The sequence below is a fragment of the Adiantum capillus-veneris genome, chromosome 27, assembly GCF_014529385.1.
Source record: "Adiantum capillus-veneris isolate H3 chromosome 27, ASM1452938v2, whole genome shotgun sequence".
NCBI classification, from domain to species: domain Eukaryota; kingdom Viridiplantae; phylum Streptophyta; class Polypodiopsida; order Polypodiales; family Pteridaceae; genus Adiantum; species Adiantum capillus-veneris.
In genome coordinates, this window is record NC_140957.1 from 74368706 (window position 1) to 74387922 (window position 19217).

The window sequence follows — 19217 nt, forward strand, 5'->3', positions numbered from 1 at the left end:
ACTTCAAGGCAACACATCGAAAACATATCAATTTGATTTCTCTTTGCCAAATCATCAAAGGTACAACATCTCAAATGTAAATGCAATGGCATTATTGGTGTGATGCCGATCAAAATTTTGCAGGTTAGAAATCACCTTTCTTTTCACTCACCCTTGGCCTTTACTATTATAGGACCCTATATATCATAAGCATTCAAGTAGTATTTAAATAAACCCTCTTCACATATATGTTTTCATGAATTAAATGAGCCCTCTTCCTTGAAAACCTGTATAATTTTTTATTTTTCTTCCAAAAGTAATCTTTAAAACCCCTTTTGAGGATGTAAGCCTGTAACTTTCTTGGATTTGAAAAGACCCTTTCGATGAAATCACGTCCTACAATTAGAAATTTCAAAGTGGACTCCCATAAGATAGTCAAATTGTCTTTTCAGTGCCCTAAATTTTCGGAGTTTTATAGACACAAACATGTTTTTGGACCTCCTTTATTGTTCCTATATATGATGGCTCGTCACAATGCTTATGCATTGAGTTAATTAGTAAAATAGCTACATAAAATTGGTTTATTTGGGTATACATATTTTTGCAAATGTATATGGAAGCATGCTTACAACGAACCTTTTTCTTTTTAGGGTGAGATGGTTATGTACCATAACATGATGCTAAGCAAAGGGTACCCCTTGAGGTGAGCATTGTTCCTTATGATGCTTTTGAGTTTGAATTATAAGTCCATGTCAAACACTAGACAAAAATACATTTTGTTTACCCTAATTCTCTCACGAGTGTCTCTAGGAAAGAGATGGCATAAGGTTTTTTCTCTGGAAGCAAACGAAATGCTGTTTTACTACTTTTTGTGATGGTGCTAGTAGTATTGCAAGGCTTTTTTTAAATCCATCCATGAGACAAAGCAAGTAAATCAATAAACATGAGAAAAGATAACACATCTTTATATATAGCTTTAGAATTGACGTGTAAATAGAATGTAACTTGTTTGCCTAAATCCTCTTATCGGGGTCTCGATTGAGATGGTAGAGAACAATTTATTTTAAAAATTGTCAAAAAACAAACGAGCTGCTGTTGGAGTTTTTGCACATGCTACATATATAAGTTCCAAAGATAGAGTATCTACCAGGTTTTAGGAACAAAGTCTACTTTGGACACTTGTCTTTTACCTAAAACATTTTAAGCTCTAATTAGTTACCTTTGTGACTGGTGGCAGGTAACAACTAGACTCTTTCATGTGCTACTCAGACAAGCAAATATCCTTCTCCATACACTTCAAGGCAACAACAAAGGACACAGTAGTGGTTCAACTGCAACATGCACAGTAATAGGTGCATATATATATATCCGTAAGGACACGGTAGTGGTTCAACTGTAACATACACGATAATAGGTGCAGATATATATATCCGTATCTATTATTACGTGTGTTACTACATATATTGTTGATATATGGTTTTTCAAAAATAAAGATGCTCATTTTTTGGATGGTCCAAATAAATATTTTTATTTTGACCTACGTAATAAAACATATCAAATATCAATTACATTTTGAAAAATGTACAAAACTAATAATAAACAAATTTAAGAATTTTCAGAAAAAATGCATAAACTTTGGATAATTTTTTCAAAGCATGCAAACCTCCTTTGGGTGTCACATTCAACTTACAAGACTTCCTTGTTGGGCCATATTGCACTAGCCAATCCTACATGGACATTCCCGCTCAAGTTATGGACGATAAGAGTGCTTGTTCTTTAATTTGTGTATAGCATATAGTGGGCATCGATGAAAAGTGTCCCACTTATGAGACACCTTCAATCTATGCGTTAAGTACTAACTTGTCCTTGACTTATAATAGATGCAAGTATCATTTGTGAAGCTTTCTATATTCTATAAACGAGTTCTTCCGATCATAATGGAAATATCTTTTGTTTGAAGAATTCATTTATTGTACTTGTGATAATGTGATGTTACATGCTCCCTATATTTAAGGGGACACACACACACACGATATAAATCTGACGTAGTAGAAACAATCTCAAAATACCTCAAAGATCTATCCTATCCTAAGAGAACACAATTAGGAATATTCAATGGTTGGAACTTGCCACATCACGATATGATTACAAATGCATGTTACAGAACATAAAAACATAAAGCTGCAGATATTGAACACTCCCGGCGATAAGATATTCAACGACTCCTCATCTGTCCGACAGGTTCGACCTCAAGACCTCCTGTTCTTTGAGAGGTAATTGAACAATCTACCACACTTCTGACACACACGGAGGGAGAGAGAGAGAGAGAGAGAGAGAGAGAGAAACGATTCGCAACTCATATATTTCGTTAGCTTGGTTGGTATTCAAGGTTAGTTACATCTCTTCATCACTGAAGATAAGGTGCTCTGATGATGCATTCGACGTACGCCCACACCTGCTATGAAGTATATCAAGGTACACTTCATATCTTACCTCTGAGTCGATGTTCAGAATGGGTGGTGCACTCCATATTTGGGCAGGATCATAGGTTGCACAGGGAGGAACATTTGGTAAGCTGGATTTGTAGACCCCTGATGTACACCACCTGCAATGGGCGCCGTCCCAAGTGTTGGGGGTTGGCCAACTACGGCTGGCATTATCATTCCATGATGGAGAGGCAGAACCCGCAATGGTGCCCCTTGTATTATGGATGGAGTTGCCACTTTTGGTGCCACATCTGACATTTCCTGCGTGCCTCTGCTGACCATGCCCTGTATCGGCAGTCTCGACAATGCCGTGCTTTCCGGGCATGGCATCTGTAAAGGAAATTGGCCTGGTGTCCATTGCCTATTCATTCCATTAATTCTAAATGCCATAATCTGGACACATCCAACAAAACATGCATCAAGGAAGGGAGAGAGAGGACATCAAACAGTTTGTAAATGCATATAATCCACACACACACACACACACACACACACACACACACATGTATGTACTTACCGTATGTATATATGTATGTACACACACATAGATGAATCCAGGATAAGCCTTTAAAGGAAAGTGCAAGGTATAGACTCATAGTAGTCATCCACAAGATATTATAACCATCAGCTCCATCATGCATCGTATCGACTAAATACTACATCCCCACTGACATCATCAGTTCTCAATAGTGGGTATTGAACCAGGTACGAATATATGCTCCCAGGACCCACACACACACACACAGACACACACACGAGCATTATATCCAAACAAGAAGCTTTGGACTTTTGCAACACAGAGACAGATACTAATATATGACGTTTCGGAGAAGGCTCATACGGGTGAAGATTGTGCACACATATATATGCCTCGCTTGCATGGATGTCTTACATGAAAGCTATACCACATTTGAGTGACAAAGATAACCCACCTGCACCTTTTGCTGCAGTGACCTCAGATAATTTATTGCCTCGTCCAGCATTGACGCCTTGTCGTTCTTCTCGAACAAGAAACCAACTCACATGTAGCAAACATCGATCATTACTAATGAAAAGAAAGTTAGTTTAAGGCATCTTACCTTGTTCACATTTGGTATTAACTCCCGTAGTGCAATCATCTTTTCCTTAATCTTATTTCTTCTCTTCTGCACAGATAGCAGGGTTTAACCTCGTCTTACAAGCAGAAAAAGACGACGACTAATGCGTAAACAAGGGGTTCTCAACCTGATGGCATCGACTCATTTCTAGCAGACAAAGGTAGCATCATTCTATCTATATTAAAAGCATACCCTTTCTGATAAATTATGGCTTTCAGCAGTCCGGTTTCTCTTGCCTGTCGTTAATGTCGTGTTCTTCGATGCCCGATGTGATGGTTTTTTGCTGAATTCTTTCTGCATGAAGGTTTAACTCAAGACATAAACAATGTGAAGTGCAAGGACTAAAGCCAAGAGATTGAACACATTTGCCCTTACAAAATCTGTTAAAGCCTTCGAATGTTTGGCAGCTTCATCTTCATTTTGCAGCTCCTTCATTTGACAACTCTCATAACTGTCCTCTGATGATGAGCTTGTAACCGTTGGCTTTGTGTAGGATCGATTGGTAGCTGTGCGCAAATCGGCGCTCGCAGCGCCAGCATTACTCAAAAAATGATGCCCATAATTGTCTTTTTTTCCCTGGACCGCTGGCAAGCTCTTACTCTCTTCGGACTTGTGTGCACATGATGCACTCGCACTCTGAGTGCTGGAATATTCTTCTGCAACAGGGGTGATTGATGATTGGTCGAAATCGACTCGCGGCTTGTTCAGTTCAGATGTAAAGGGATGAAACCCATTCCTATCTAGCTGTTTCAGGCGATCTGTCACTGTCATCCTGCCGCTGGCGAGACCAACTGAGTAAAGGTCAGCTTTGATTGCTGTGGCAGGTCTTGAAAAGTTTGCAAAATTCATGCCTTCATTAGCTCTTGTCATATCCATCGGGTGTGCACATCCAAGTTCTTCATCATGTGTCTGACCTTTTGTATGCATGCTCCCTTGTTCCAGAGGATGCTCTTTGGACCCACTTCTCGTCATCGAAAAGTGGTTCAATTCATCTGTAGTCCACGTACCATCGTCCACAGCAAGAGCAATAGTGCTCTCCATCCTTTTCTCCGCGTTTTGCACACTGAAAGACCCATGCATAGCATCAGCTGCTCTGTCTGCTACTATTGGAGAATGGGCATTGTTTGACACACTCACTGCAAGATCGTAGTCACCCACTCGCATATTCTTTTGTTTCGAAATACACCTAAGTGCAGCTTCCAACCTGCCATTGTGTGCGTCGCTTTGCGATAAATATGGATTGTACAAGCTTACAGCACCATTGGAAGCACTGCCAACTTGTGCATATTCATGCTTACAAGCACTCCCACTGTCTTTTAATGCCGATGATGTCAGTATGCATGCTGCATCAGAGCTTTTTGAATAAAAATGGTCATCCTGAGGATGCTGCAACCATGAAAGGAGGTCATCGTCTTGTGTGAGGTTAGTACAAGGAGCTGGAGGCTCATGAATTGAGATCGATCTGTGTGTTACGCATGACTCGCTAATATCTTCACAGTTAGTTAATCTTGAGGGAGAGACTGTATAGGAGGAATCATTAGAAGCTACGCCGATCCCCTTAGCTCCTGTCCTGTGGCCTAGCCCCTGCATCACCACCAATAACTGCCCATCTTCCCAACATAGCTCCTCAAAATCGTCGTCGGGCCTGCACAAAGCCGTGCCATCTGACCATATAAATAGATTGCCTCCTCACATTTTAACAAACAATTTGATGCAAGCAGACATTACACATAAGTATGCATTGATAAAGTTTCCTATTCACATAGAGATGTATGTAGACATGTGCATAATACATCTACTGCTACATATAATATTTTTCTGTGCATACTGTCGCATGAATGTATGCAACCTTCAATGCTCAAGGCAAGAAAATAGGCACACCTCTCACATCTCAAGGCACTAGAGAATGAACATCAAGTGAAGCTGAGACTCACACAAAAGCTATGTCATGCTTTTTGGAACGCCCTAAATCCCATGTTTTGGATTTGCTCTGGTAAGGATTGTCAACAGAGTCGAAAATGTTGAAATCCAGGTCTCTTTCTGTGGGCCCCCACTCTGGGACACAGTGATTACTCATGGCCTGTAAAATCATCAATGAAATGATGAGGATTGCGGCATCAATCCAAATAGCTATAATTAGCCTCAACAATGGAAAGCTCATTATATGCAGGAATTACCAACACCAAAATCTAATGCATAGTAAAGCAACAACAAAAAAGGGATTTCGCCCTTGCAACAGCTCATGTTAGATTACAAGCTTTCATACTACGAGAACACCTGATGATTATGCCATTATATGCAGGAATTAGATGAACTATAATCTAATGCATACTGCATCTAGCTCCTGTTAGATTACAATCTATAATACAATCAAAACACCTTATGGTTATACCAATTGAGCTCACTTCCTTACTAATCCGAGAAGCAAAGTAGTGCAATAGTAATAAAAAGTAAACTGCGATTGAAAAGACGGTTCTTTATAAGCATCAAATGAGCTTGTTTTAAAGTTTAATTAGGAGAGAGCTGCGATGGGTACTTCATATAATCAGCACCCACGTATGGAAAGCTCGACTTGGGCGAATGGAGACTTGAAATCTGAGCAAATTTTGCACAAAAATCACGTGGGTTGTAAACATCTGATCGATTAGTAGGCTGAAGGAGGAGCTATTAAGCAGATGTTGAATGGATTAGTAGTGTAATTAAGAGCTAATTAAGTAGCAGGTAGCTGCAACAAGGGTCGAAAGAATCAAAAGAGTCAGTAATGATTTTAGCAGCAGCGGCGGCGGCGCAGCCCATAGAAATAAAATAAGCGATGAAAATAGCAACATTAATTGGGCAATGGGCGGCTTTGGTCAATTTTGATGATTGGCTTCTACACCGTATACACGGGCGGGAATGTAGTTCCTGCGGACGGGAAAAATAACACCTAATTTATTAGTTGGTAAAAAAATAAATTTGAGAGCATAAAAGTTCTTTAATAGATAGGGAAAATTTGGAATACTTTAATTTTGTGGGAATTTCCCCAAACTTAATGGGTATTTTTCGAATGTCGTAATTTTTGAATTTCAAGGAATTTCCTCAAATTTCAGGGGTATTATATATTTTTCCTATATAAATATCACATTTTTGGGAAAATAAAAAGGAGCTATTGAGTAGAAAACTCGCTAAAATTCAGCAATGTCATCGGCGACACAAAAAGCATGTAATTATAATCATTGGTTGATTCTCACTTTCTACCTTAAGGCGTGCATTTGTTTCTATATAAAGTTTGATTTTTTCAGTATTTTAAAAATCTACCTTGGGTAGGGTCCCATCACGTGCTGATGCCTTGGCTGCCCGGCTAGCCACATGACTAAGTGGCACGGGGTCGTTAATGACCTCCGAGTGGTGGGATCAACGGAGTGGGTTGAAGGGGGGGAATCTCTAGGACAACGGACGACAACTTAAAATTGAGCGCCGGGTGCACGGAATGAGAATTGAATCCAGGTGGCCATCACGAGAGGCTGGTGCCCTAACCATACACGCGTGTGGATTTGGTTGTCCAAATGGGGACAACAAAACCATATAAGGTAAACAAAAAAGATGAAAAGTAAATTCGGACAAATCGTACGGCTTAACAATGTTCTGATTTGCGTGTCTCACTTCCCGCCTGTCGATCCCACTACTCCCACATCTTTCAATACCACATGTTACTTAGTCCTGAGGCTTGGCTAGGCCTCGCAATTAAGTGGCACGGGCGACAGAGGGTGGGATTTATGGCTGGGAGATTGTGGGCCGTAGATCTAGAATGCGAGTACCTTAGATTGCTTTTGTAATCTAGGGTAAAAAGTAATCTAGGGTACCCGTGTTTCGAAAGTAATCTAGGGTACCCCATTTTGTGAGCGTGGGATTTCAACCTGTGACCTCACCCATGAGAGACGCATGCCCTAACAACTTCGCCATGCGCGCGTTCTGAAGCGTGGGGGACCCTAATTTACTTAAAACAGGTATGCAAAGCGACGACAGCCGAAATGTAATCTAGGGTAGCCGGGTACCTTAGATTACTTTCGGTGCCGCCACCCAGATCTACGACCCACAATCCCGAGGCCGTAGATCCCCACCTCCCATGCCCATGTCACTTAGTCACGAGGCCGGCTAGGACTCACAATGTTCATGAAAAAGCGTTACCTTAGGGCCTAAACATACACAAGTCCATTTGAGCAATTATGTTCCTTAACTAGAATGCAAATTAAATTTTAGCATTGTTTGCATTGTTTTCTTGCAAAATCCAATCGGAGATTTTTCTTTTCACTTGCCTTTGAACTCATTGGCTTAAATTTCTAATTGACTTAGGGGTACTAGTATGTGACCTGCGCATTGTTGCGACTAAAAAAACATGGCCTCTATTCATCAAGTACCATCTTTGAGGTGAAAAATATCAATGCTTTTGTTGTGGATATAAGGCACATATTGTTTCTCACTCTATTTAAGTGCCATGGGCACCTTAAAACTTGATACCAATGGAATCAAACATAGATCATTGAGTAGCTTATCTTTGCAACTGTTTTATGCATCATATTGAATTGAAGGGTGTGTTGCAAAATTGATGGTGTGACTCGTAAGAATGTACTCTCACTCTCTCTCTAAGTATCTATCTCTCTCTCTCCATCCATCGGCCAAACCTCAAATTACGAAAGCATGTATGAGGGAGGAGCATGTGTGCGACCAGTTACATGCTTCAACTATTCCCTTACCTGCAATTCGTACCACATCAGCCATTTGTAGGTCCCACTCCTACCAATGTATAGCGGGTGTACATAGACCGAGTGTTGAGGCATTATTGAAAAATAATCTCTTGGTGTATGCACATGGTCCCTTGCAAATTTGAGAGTTTGAGCAACCTACCCTACTTGAGTTCTGAAGGAGTACGAGCGGAAGTGCGACGCGAGAGAGAGTGCGAGAAGAAGAGCACGATGATATGGTGAACTCGCTCTACTGTAATGTGTAGAGCATAGTGAGTTCTTATTAGGTTTTAACAAAAGAATATGTGTACATACCTGGCGGCCCGCCCACTTACTTGGGCGACCACATTGGACTTTATACCCCAACAACCTCCCACTTAAAGTCCAATGTGGTACTTTAAATGTGAGAGAAGCTACTATACAAGCTAATATACAAGAGATGTAGAGAAGTGATGTACTACCCTACACCTAACTGCTTGCGAAAATGCGCAAAGCTCTCTGAGGGAAGTCCTTTTGTAAGTAGATCAGCAGGATTTTCTGTGGTGTGAACTTTGACAAGCTGAAGTTGCTTATCCTCGAGCATTTCCCTGATGAAATGATACTTCACATCCACATGCTTTGTCTTTGAGTGATAAACTGGATTGCGAGCCAATTGTATAGCACTTTGACTATCACAATATAACACAGGCATCTCTTCTTTGATTCCCAAATCTGTTACTAGTCGATTAAGCCAAATTGATTCTTTGCATGCCTCTGATGGTGCAACATATTCAGCCTCTGTAGTAGACTGAGTAACACAATCTTGTAATCTAGAACGCCATGATACTGCTCCACCAGCCAATGTAAAGACATACCCTGACGTAGACCTTCGGTTGTCTAAGTCACCTGCATAATCTGAGTGTGTAAAACCCTTTACACTTAGCTCCTGACTCCCATAGCATATACGCATACTCTTTGTAGCTCTCACGTATCTCAATATTCCTTTCATTGCCTCCCAATGTTTCTTGCCTGGGTTTGACATGTATCGACTTACTACTCCCACTGCAAATGCAATGTTTGGGCGAGTAGCAATCATTGCATACATCAAACTACCCACTGCAGACGCATATGGAATCTTATCCATTTCAGCCTGTTCTTCCTCAGACACGGGACAATCTTGTTTGCTAAGTTTCACATATGGTGGCAATGGAACACTCGGTGCCTTTCCCTTCTCCATATTGAAACGTTGCAAAACCTTGTCAATATACTCTGTTTGAGATAACCAAATCAACTTCTTTGATCTGTCTCTCTCAATGCGCATACCAAGTATATGACTTGCCTCACCCATGTCTTTCATGTCAAACGATTTTGCCATCTTTGACTTCAAAGCTGAAATTTCTTCCAAGTGCTTGCCAGCAATCAACATGTCATCCACATACAAAATAAGGATCAGCCAACTACCATCCTTAGCCTTCTTTGTATATAGACAGTGATCGAACTCACTACGTTTGTAGCCTTGAGAAAGCATAAACTTGTGGAATTTATGGTACCATGCCCTCGGTGATTGTTTTAAGCCATAAAGACTCTTTAACAACTGGCATACCCAATCTTCCTTGCCTTTCTCAACAAACCCTTCTGGCTGCTGCATGTAAATTTCCACATCTAAATCACCATGCAAGAACGCTGTCTTGACATCCATTTGGTGCAACACCAAATCTAATATGGCAACCAATGCAAGAAAGCATCTCAATGTAGTCATCTTGACCACCGGAGAGAAGACTTCATCAAAGTCAATGCCTTGTTCTTGCTTAAAGCCCTTGGCAACAATCCTTGCTTTGTACTTTGGCTGACTATCATGAGCGGTGATCTTATACCTGTAAACCCATTTATAGGGTAGAGCCTTTTTGCCCCGTGGTAATTTAACTAGCTTCCATGTCTGGTTTTTATGCAGAGCTGTCATCTCTGACTGCATGGCCAATTGCCAATTCCCGGAGTCCTTCATTTTCACTCCTTCCTTGTAACTTGAAGGCTCATTGCAATCAGTCAACATGACATAGTTCATAGATGGAACAAACCTATCAGGAGGTCGCGTGACACGTCCAGATCTATGCACAATAGGTGGCTCAGGTTCAGCCACAACCTGTGGTTCCACTCTATCCTGTCCTTGCTCCTCTTGAGCCCTGACATTTTGTCTTGCACGTGCAGGTCCATCTTCTTGGAAGACAACTCTTCTAATCTCCTCAACCCTCTCTTGTTTAGAATGATATTTGGATTCATTAAAGTGAACATCATTGCTGCGGACAACCTTTCTGGATTCGGGATCCCAAAGTCTGTACCCCATCTCACCAGAATTACCATAGCCTAGAAAGATGCACTTTCTACTCTTTGGCTCAAGTTTGTTCCTAAATTCCTTTGGAACGTGAGTATATGCCTCACAGCCAAAGACTCTGAGATGCTTGTATGAGGGCATTTTGCCTGACCATACCATCTCTGGCACTGAATCCTTCTGCAAAACCTTGCTAGGAGATCTATTTACAAGATGAACAGCTGTTGATACAGCTTCAGCCCAAAACCCATTTGACAGTTGTGCATTAGACAACATACTTCTGACCTTCTCTTGTATGGTCCTATTCATCCTCTCAGCAACACCATTTTGAGGAGGATTGTAAGGAGCAGTAAGTTCACGTTTTATACCTTTTGACTCACAAAAGTCCTGAAAGGCCTTTGAAACATACTCTCCACCATTGTCAGTGCGTAAGCATTTAAGCTTCTTGCCACTCTGATTCTCCACAAGTGTCACAAACGTTTTGAAAACACTAAACGCTTCATCCTTGTGCTTGCGAAAGTAAACCCATAATTTCCTCGAGTAATCATTTATAAATGTCATAAAGTAAGAAGCTCCCCCTAGAGATAGGTTAGGCATAGGTCCACACAAATCACTATGAACAAGTGCCAACTGTGTATCTCTTCTACTGCTTCTATGCTTATGTGGCTGCTGTGTTTGCTTACCATACAAATAATGTTCACAGAATTCAAAATCATTAAATGAAAAGCCAGGCAAATAACCAGAACGAGACAAGATTTCCATTCCCTTCTTGGACATATGTCCTAACCGGCTATGCCACAAAGAAACGTTCGGCTGCTCGGTTACATTGATTACATTTTTAGAGACATTTGATACATAAATCATGTAAAGTCCTCCAGACTTTACTCCATGTGCTACTGTCATAGAACCCTTGGATATCTTCCACATGTTTGGTCCAAAAGTGGTGACGTAGCCAGCATCACAAGTAAACCTGTGCTGATCAAGCTCTTTGTAATTGCGGGAACATGTCTCACATTCTTCAGCGTGAAAGAAGAGCCATTCTGAAACTTCAATTGAACATCTCCAACACCTAAGATCTCACATGTCTGCCCATTGCCTAGCCGAACATGATCTTTAGTGGTCACATAAGAAGTAAACTACTTCTTGTTTGGAGACACATGAAGTGATGCCCCTGAGTCTATAATCCAGTCACTCAATGCATTTCCATCAGATGCTGTAAGAAGAGTTGAGTCCATTGTATTCTTCAAGAAGTAGATGTCTCCTGACACTAGACTGTCATCCTCTGCAACAGTGTTTGTCACATTTATTTCTTGAATTTCACTGAGGACTTGTTCTTCTCACCATGGTCTTTACCTTTCTCTTTTCCTTTTTCTGCTTTCCATTATCTACAGTCTCTTTTCATGTGACCCTTCTTGCCACAATGGTAGCATTCTATGTCACTCTTGCCTTTAGCACTGCGGGACTTGCTACGAGACTGATTCCTCTTTCCACCTTTGTACATTTCTTTGGTCCTTCCCCTGACAACTAAGGCTGTTCCTTTGCCTTTGTCCATTGTCTTTCTATTGGTTTCTTCAGTAAGCAGACTTCCTTCTACACCTGCTATGTTCAAACCATCTGGAGGTGCAGAATTACTCAAAGCTGTGCGAAAAGTGTCCCAACTTTCCGGCAATGTGATCAACAGGAACATAGCTCTAACAGGTTCATCAAACTTGACACCTTGAGCTGACAACTGACTATAGATTGTGTTGAATTCATTCAGATGATTGGACATAGGTGTCCCTTCTTTCATCTTCAAGTCAACAAGCTTCTTAAGCCAGTATACCTGTGAAGCTGCACTCTGCTTCTCATAAAGATCACTCAGCTTTAACCATGCTTGATGAGCCGACATCACGTCTGCTACATTGAAGTAAACGCTTTCTGCCAAAGTCAGCATAATGGTAGAAAGTGCCAATTCATCCATTTCGCTCCATTCATCTTCGTCCATATCTTCTGGTTTTATCCCCTTGAGCTTTATAGGTTTTATCTGCTTCTTTTGTACCAACACGTGTCAAATCTGCTTCTTCCACAATGGGAAATTGGTTCCATCCAGCTTCTTGATATTGTAAAGAGCAGTGTCCTGTGATCCAGCCATAGTTACGCTTCACAGTAGTTTACTTTCCTGGGAAAAATTCGGCAGAGTTTCCCCTGTAAACTGACCTCTGAACCAATATCAACCTATCAAATGAACCAAGAAAGCTTCAGATTCTGCTGAAATTTTGGCAGAGTCTCCTTTGAATGGCTCTAGTGTACTAAAAACAGACCAAAAAACAGCTCAAAAAACCACTATCTCTCTGACACTGTAAGCTGCGGGTAAACCTGTCCTGCACCTGTACTGTCTCTCACTGTCCTGTCACTGTCCTGTAAGCATAGACTGTGACAATGCCTCAACGGCAGTAAAGCAAAGATGCAATCCCAACTGTCTAACTCACAATCAATACATCCTAGCTGCCAATCTAAGGGTGCTCGAGGGATCGCTCCAAGACCTGTATCACCGAAAGGATCTCAACATTCGAGAATCCCCCAGCTCAATAAAACCTCACTCGACCCTCAACAAAGGCTGCAGTAAATCTGACAGTACATAGACTTCCCACAAAGTCATACATCCATAAATTTCCCACTATATGCTGTAACCGCTGCGGCTGTTGTTTGCTTCGTGACTCACAGCCAGCAAACCCTCAACAAACATACATCATCTCTGAAAATACATCCCATGTGGAAGTACCTGCAACGTCAGGATGCAATCTGGAATATCAAGCAGCAAACACAAGCTACCTGATGAACTAGTGGATGTCGCCTATAGTCTGTGTGTAGATGCGTCCGTGTCGTATGTGACACGCCTCCAAGAACTGTGAGCCGTCCTTCGATGTGTAGACAACCACAAATCAACACTCTGGGAGTGTCGATATCCTCAGCACCTGCAGTCGTAGGCCGAAAACCCCAAATTTGCAGTGTCGGATCTGCACCCGCTGAGACCACGTAGTCGAAAATGGCCTGCGCAGAACTTTGTCGAAGCCGACCAGTGACCGAGATGACCTCAGAATGAAATTCTGACGACACCGAGCCCTTGGGGCTCGCCCACGAGATTTGGGGCCGTGTCTTCGCCTGTCGAATTTCACTCCAATCTGAGCTGGTGACTCTAGCCTCCTGCAGTGCTGCTCCGAGCCTCGATCTGAGCTCTGATACCAGTTGAAGGAGTACGAGCGGAAGTGTGACGCGAGAGAGAGTGCGAGAAGAAGAGCACGACGATATGGTGAACTCGCTCTATTGTAATGTGTAGAGCATAGTGAGTTCTTATTAGGTTTTAACAAAAGAATATGTGTACATACCTGGCGGCCCGCCCACTTACCTGAGAGACCACATTGGGCTTTATACCCCAACAAGTTCCTCACATCAATCTTGGACCACTCCCTATGTAACTTTTTGCACCACCACTCTATGGATTGTGAGGTGCCATCCTCCATAGTCTTCAAGTGTAATTGGTTCTCTCCTTGTGTATGTATGTATGTGTGTGTAAGCGCTTAAGCTCAAGAATCTTCTTCTTATTCTTCTCTCTCTCTCTCTCTCTGTCTCTCTCTCTCTCTCTTCGGGGATTTCTCAGTGTAGTTCAGTTAATTTGATGATGTAAAAAGTGCTTCACATTTTGTTCAAGGGGAGTTTTTGTGTTTTGATTTCATACACTCGGTTGATTTCAAGACTCACTCACAATTTAAGTGTTGTTCGGAGATTGATTGCAAATTGGTATTTTGCCAATGTTTACTAGTTGCAAGCATTCTTTGGTCAACCTCGTAGAGAGTAGCTGAAAATCCATGGATTTTGGATTTATAGCAGAGTTTGTGAGTTGGTGGTGGCTGTGATATCTCAGCTGGGTGGTGGTGTTGAGCCTCGCCCTGTAACTTTTTGCACCACCACTCTATGGATTGTGAGTTGCCATCCTCCATAGTCTTCAAGTGTAATTGGTTCTCTCCTTGTGTATGTATGTGTGTGTGTAAGCGCTTAAGCTCAAGAATCTTCTTCTTATTCTTCTCTCTCTCTCTCTCTCTCTCTCTCTCTCTCTCTGTCTCTCTCTCTCTCTCTCTCTTCGGGGATTTCTCAGTGTAGTTCAGTTAATTTGATGATGTAAAAAGTGCTTCACATTTTGTTCAAGGGGAGTTTTTGTGTTTTGATTTCATACACTCGGTTGATTTCAAGACTCACTCACAATTTAAGTGTTGTTCGGAGATTGATTGCAAATTGGTATTTTGCCAATGTTTACTAATTGCAAGCATTCTTTGGTCAACCTCGTAGAGAGTAGCTGAAAATCCATGGATTTTGGATTTATAGCAGAGTTTGTGAGTTGGTGGTGGCTGTGATATCTCAGCTGGGTGGTGGTGTTGAGCCTCGCCCTGTAACTTTTTGCACCACCACTCTATGGATTGTGAGTTGCCATCCTCCATAGTCTTCAAGTGTAATTGGTTCTCTCCTTGTGTATGTATGTGTGTGTGTAAGCGCTTAAGCTCAAGAATCTTCTTCTTATTCTTCTCTCTCTCTCTCTCTCTCTCTCTCTCTCTCTCTCTCCGGGGCTTTCTCAGTGTAGTTCAGTTAATTTGATGATGTAAAAGGTGCTTCACATTTTGTTCAAGGGGAGTTTTTTGGTTTTGATTTCATACACTCGGTTGATTTCAAGACTCACTCACAATTTAAGTATTGTTCAGAGATTGATTGCAAGTTGGTATTTTGCCAATGTCTACTAATTGCAAACATTCTTTGGTCAACCTCGTAGAGAGTAGCTGAAAATCCATGGATTTGGAGTTATAGCACAGTTTGGGAGTTGGTGGTGGCTGTGATATCTCAGCTGGGTGGTGGTGTTGAGCCTCACCCTGTAGCATTTTGTCTAGGGCCACCAAATAAGCCCCCACCCCATGCTCATAAACATGTCACCCTTTCTCTATACTCTTATCTTCCTAAAAGACCTTCATGGCTATAGATAATCCTCTCCCTTTGAACTACCCTCTCGGCTAAAGCTATAAGCAATGTCTAGAAGCCACGATTGAACCCACACCAATTTTTGGGCTTGGAATATGCATGCATGAAGTAGCTAGAGGTGGGATGGGAAGTTAACAAATGGATCCATCGAGCTGTTGAGACATGTTTAGTGTAAATTCTCAATGCTTGACGCATGGATGTTGCAAGCGCTCAACATTTTCTTTGCCTCTTTATAAAAAGTACCTCCTCTCTCTCTCTCTCTCTCTCTCTCTCTCTCTCTATAGTAAAAGTACTTTTGTTCAAGACTCGTCTTCTAGATCTCCTAGGCCAATTTCAATAGGACTTTAATTCAAGAATTGTCACGTAGATCGAGTGTCAGAAGGTCTCTTGGCCCCCCTTGCGATTGCTCCAATGAAGTTAAAAGTGCTCTCTCTCTCTCTCACACACACACACACACACACACACACACACACACACACACACACACACACACACACAAGGAAAAGAAATGATAGGTCTCTGCATCCTGTGTATGCTAATTAGCATAGGTAACTGGCATAAACAGTATTTGGGCAATGGTTGTATGGGTGATGGTTTTAGTGTATAAAGGACCTTAGTTCAAGAGTCTTGTAAATCTCTCTCTCTCTCTCTCTCTCTCTCTCTCTCTCTCTCTCTCTCTCTCTCATTTCAAGTCTCCAAATTCCAACTCATCCCATAGATATTGAGGGCTCTTGTGAGTGTTTCTTTGCTACGAAAATTTACTCTAAAAACTTCTCTTCTAAATTCCAACTCATCCCATAGATATTGAGGGCTCTTGTGAGTGTTTCTTTGCTATGAAAATTTACTCTAAAAACTTCTCTTCTAATGTGTGTGTGTGTGTGTTTGGAGAGAGAGAGAGAGAGAGAGAGAGAGAGAGAGAGAGAGAGTGTATATGAATAGAAGAGGAAAGTCCCGACTTGTAGATTGGTTATTTGAGTTCCCACTTGAGTAGAAGGTCTGAGCTCAAGCCCCATTACCTAGAACTTACAGGTCTCTTGAGATTGTTCCTACAACATTGAAATATTCTCTTCTCATTTTCTATATCTTCTTCTCTACATATTGATATGTTTAGAGACATGATTGAGCACATCAGCACCAGAATTAGAGGAGCTACTAAGAGGTCATGCAATCAAGGTCTTATCAAAATCATGAATGCATGTAGATGATCTAGTAACAACATTCACATGATGAAGATAGCACTTACTAGTGGGATTATAAGATGGATAAAAACTAATTGTTGAATCAACGTTGACTAGACTGAACATAGGATTTATGATTCCACCCTCTTTTGCACCAACTAGATATTAAAGAGAAATAGTGTGCGTATATTCTCACAAAAAGGCCAAGCGTGATGGTGTTGTGAATAGGACATTCTCTCTCTCTCTCTCTCTCTCTCTAAAAAAAAAAAAAAAAAAAACTTAGGTTTTTGACCCTATCAAACAGCTTTGCCTTGCAATTTACAATACGTTATTGCATTTTTTGCAAAATAAGCGGACACAACTTATTTACAAAGGATTGAATGAACCCTTCTAGTGATGTGCACAAAAACAACTTAAGAACTTGGCATAGGTAAAAAAATGTATGTAAGCTCCATAGCCTTTGAAATACAATTGACATGGATGTAGTGCACACATGGAATGCTTGGTTTTGATTTGGTGACACCACGAACCATCTCATATTGACTATCTTTCTGTGCACATGAAGCCAATTGGTGGGGAATATCTGGAGTGCACGTCTTGATGACGACATTGGTGCAACCTACAAGAAGAAACAAAATGCTCCACATTATGTGTTGGCACCCTAAACCAACTTGGAACCTTTCTTCTCTCTTCTCGCTTGGTAAATGTCATTATATTCATGTGAACATGATGAAGGAGGGAGCCTCCATGATGATAAGATCATTAGTTCACCTAATGCCATGCATGCAAGGGCATGGAATATCTAGCTAGCCTAATGCCTTGTTGTACAGTTCCATATGTGCAACATAGGAGCCTATAGAAAAGGCAATGGTGCCACCAAGAGAATTTGGTTTCTACATAGCTGGTGTTTTCACCATTTTTTTATACAGTTAGCTTTTTGACCAGATCTGTAATGGAAATGGCCTATGAATTTAGAGAATAGCGGAATTAAGAGAATTAGAGTGAGCAACTTTGAGAGCATAGAGGGTGAACTTAATTGGTAGTAGCAACTTAATCATAACACTTAATTAACTAGGCATGAGCAATACCTTTGCGAGAGAGAGAGAGAGAGAGAGAGAGAGAGAGAGAGAGAGAGAGAGAGATTTTAGAGAATATGACAACAGTTGAGGACCGGATTTATGTGGAGCCGGTCCCCCCTCCAAAAGGCATTTGTATTATAGATTCTCTCATTAAGAGAGACTTGGTACAATACAATCTTTGTGTTCCTTGAGACCTCTTTGGCATTATGGAGATGGAAGCTTCATATACCAAGATTTTGCATAATATCAACAATCAATCTTAGCTTGAAAACAATCAAGAACTCATGAACATCATTAGTCTTTGTGTTCCCTAAATCATTTGAGTGCATGAAGATGTATACTTTTATGCATCAACTTGTGCCAAAAGCAGCAATTAATCTACCTTGCAATACAATTAATCTACTTGCATTAAGTAACTAATCTACTTGCAATAAACCATTAGCCTTCTTGCAATAAGCATAACATGCACTTTGTAGAAAGCATTAACTATCCCAAGCCTCAGTCCCAAGACCTCAAACACCTTCGAAGGTGGAGAGAGCTAGCAGGGAATGAGGGTATTCCATAGGAGAAAGACATAATTCCTCACTTATCATCACTCTTCTTGCTTAGCATACATAATAGCATAGTAATGAAGATGGAGAAGATGGAAAGCTTAAGCATTGAAGCATAGCTCTTGGTTGGATTTGCATTCCATAGCCAAGAGTGTTGGTGTAGGCTCTCAACTTCTCAAGGAGCTTGGAGAAGGAGATGGAGCTCTTGCACCTTGCTGAGCACACAATGAGAGTGTTTGTGAGTGTGTGTGGGTGAGTATACCCCCTAAGCAACCCCCTAGCTTGCTTGGGTCGACCCCCCCTTGTAGCTCATGCTTGAAGCTCATTGGACCCCTACAGGCCTAGCTAATCATAAGCAGGAGGATTTACAAGCAGCAAGGGTAGCCTTGAGACAAGTGTCTCCCTTTCCCCTTTGAGAGAGAGAGGACTTGATAAATGCAAAATCAATTAATTAAATCTCATAAATTATCATTGGACCCCTTGGGTAGCCAACCAATAGGCTTCAGGCACACAATGAGAGCAACATGAGGAGGAACTTGACAAGTGTCCCTTTTGCTTTCTTTGTACCATGCATGCCTTGTGTGAGTGTGTGGGTGTTATCTCTCATCTCCCCTCATGTAGGGCTCGCCCCCTCCTTGTAGGGATTGAATCTTTGACTTATTGACACCTCAACCCCTCATGCATAGGCCCAGTTCCCACCACAAGCTTGGCCCTTAAGTACTTTAAGCTTGGGCTGGGTTCTCACCTCAAGTGCAGCCCTAACATCTCAAGCATGTCAAGCACCTCAAGAATCTCAATCATTAAGCACCTCAAGCATCTC

At 41.4% G+C, this 19217-nt stretch overlaps 1 protein-coding gene and 1 long non-coding RNA gene across 4 annotated transcripts; one reads left to right on the forward strand and one right to left on the reverse strand.

Moving 5' to 3' along the window:
- The first annotated feature begins 2075 nt into the window (after positions 1-2075).
- Positions 2076-4193, forward strand: LOC147422200 (uncharacterized). Of its 2 annotated transcripts, none has more exons than XR_015186765.1 (4): positions 2076-2252; positions 2352-2454; positions 3619-3722; positions 4056-4193. It is a non-coding gene; the product is annotated as an uncharacterized LOC147422200 (long non-coding RNA). The 2 variants fall into 2 exon arrangements; XR_015186764.1 differs by having other exon boundaries at positions 2078-2252; positions 2369-2454.
- Positions 2262-6834, reverse strand: LOC147422201 (uncharacterized). Of its 2 annotated transcripts, none has more exons than XM_086502759.1 (6): positions 5497-6834; positions 3938-5207; positions 3755-3856; positions 3545-3610; positions 3398-3463; positions 2262-2826 (listed from the first exon to the last, which is right to left on the reverse strand). In XM_086502759.1, the coding sequence occupies exons 1-6, from the start codon at positions 5721-5723 to the stop codon at positions 2374-2376; spliced, it is 2184 nt and encodes a 727-aa protein (XP_086358885.1). In that variant the 5' UTR covers positions 5724-6834; the 3' UTR covers positions 2262-2373. The 2 variants fall into 2 exon arrangements, with proteins under 2 accessions (XP_086358885.1, XP_086358884.1); XM_086502758.1 differs by having other exon boundaries at positions 2461-2858; positions 5497-6831.
- Between the last annotated feature and the right edge of the window lie 12383 nt (positions 6835-19217).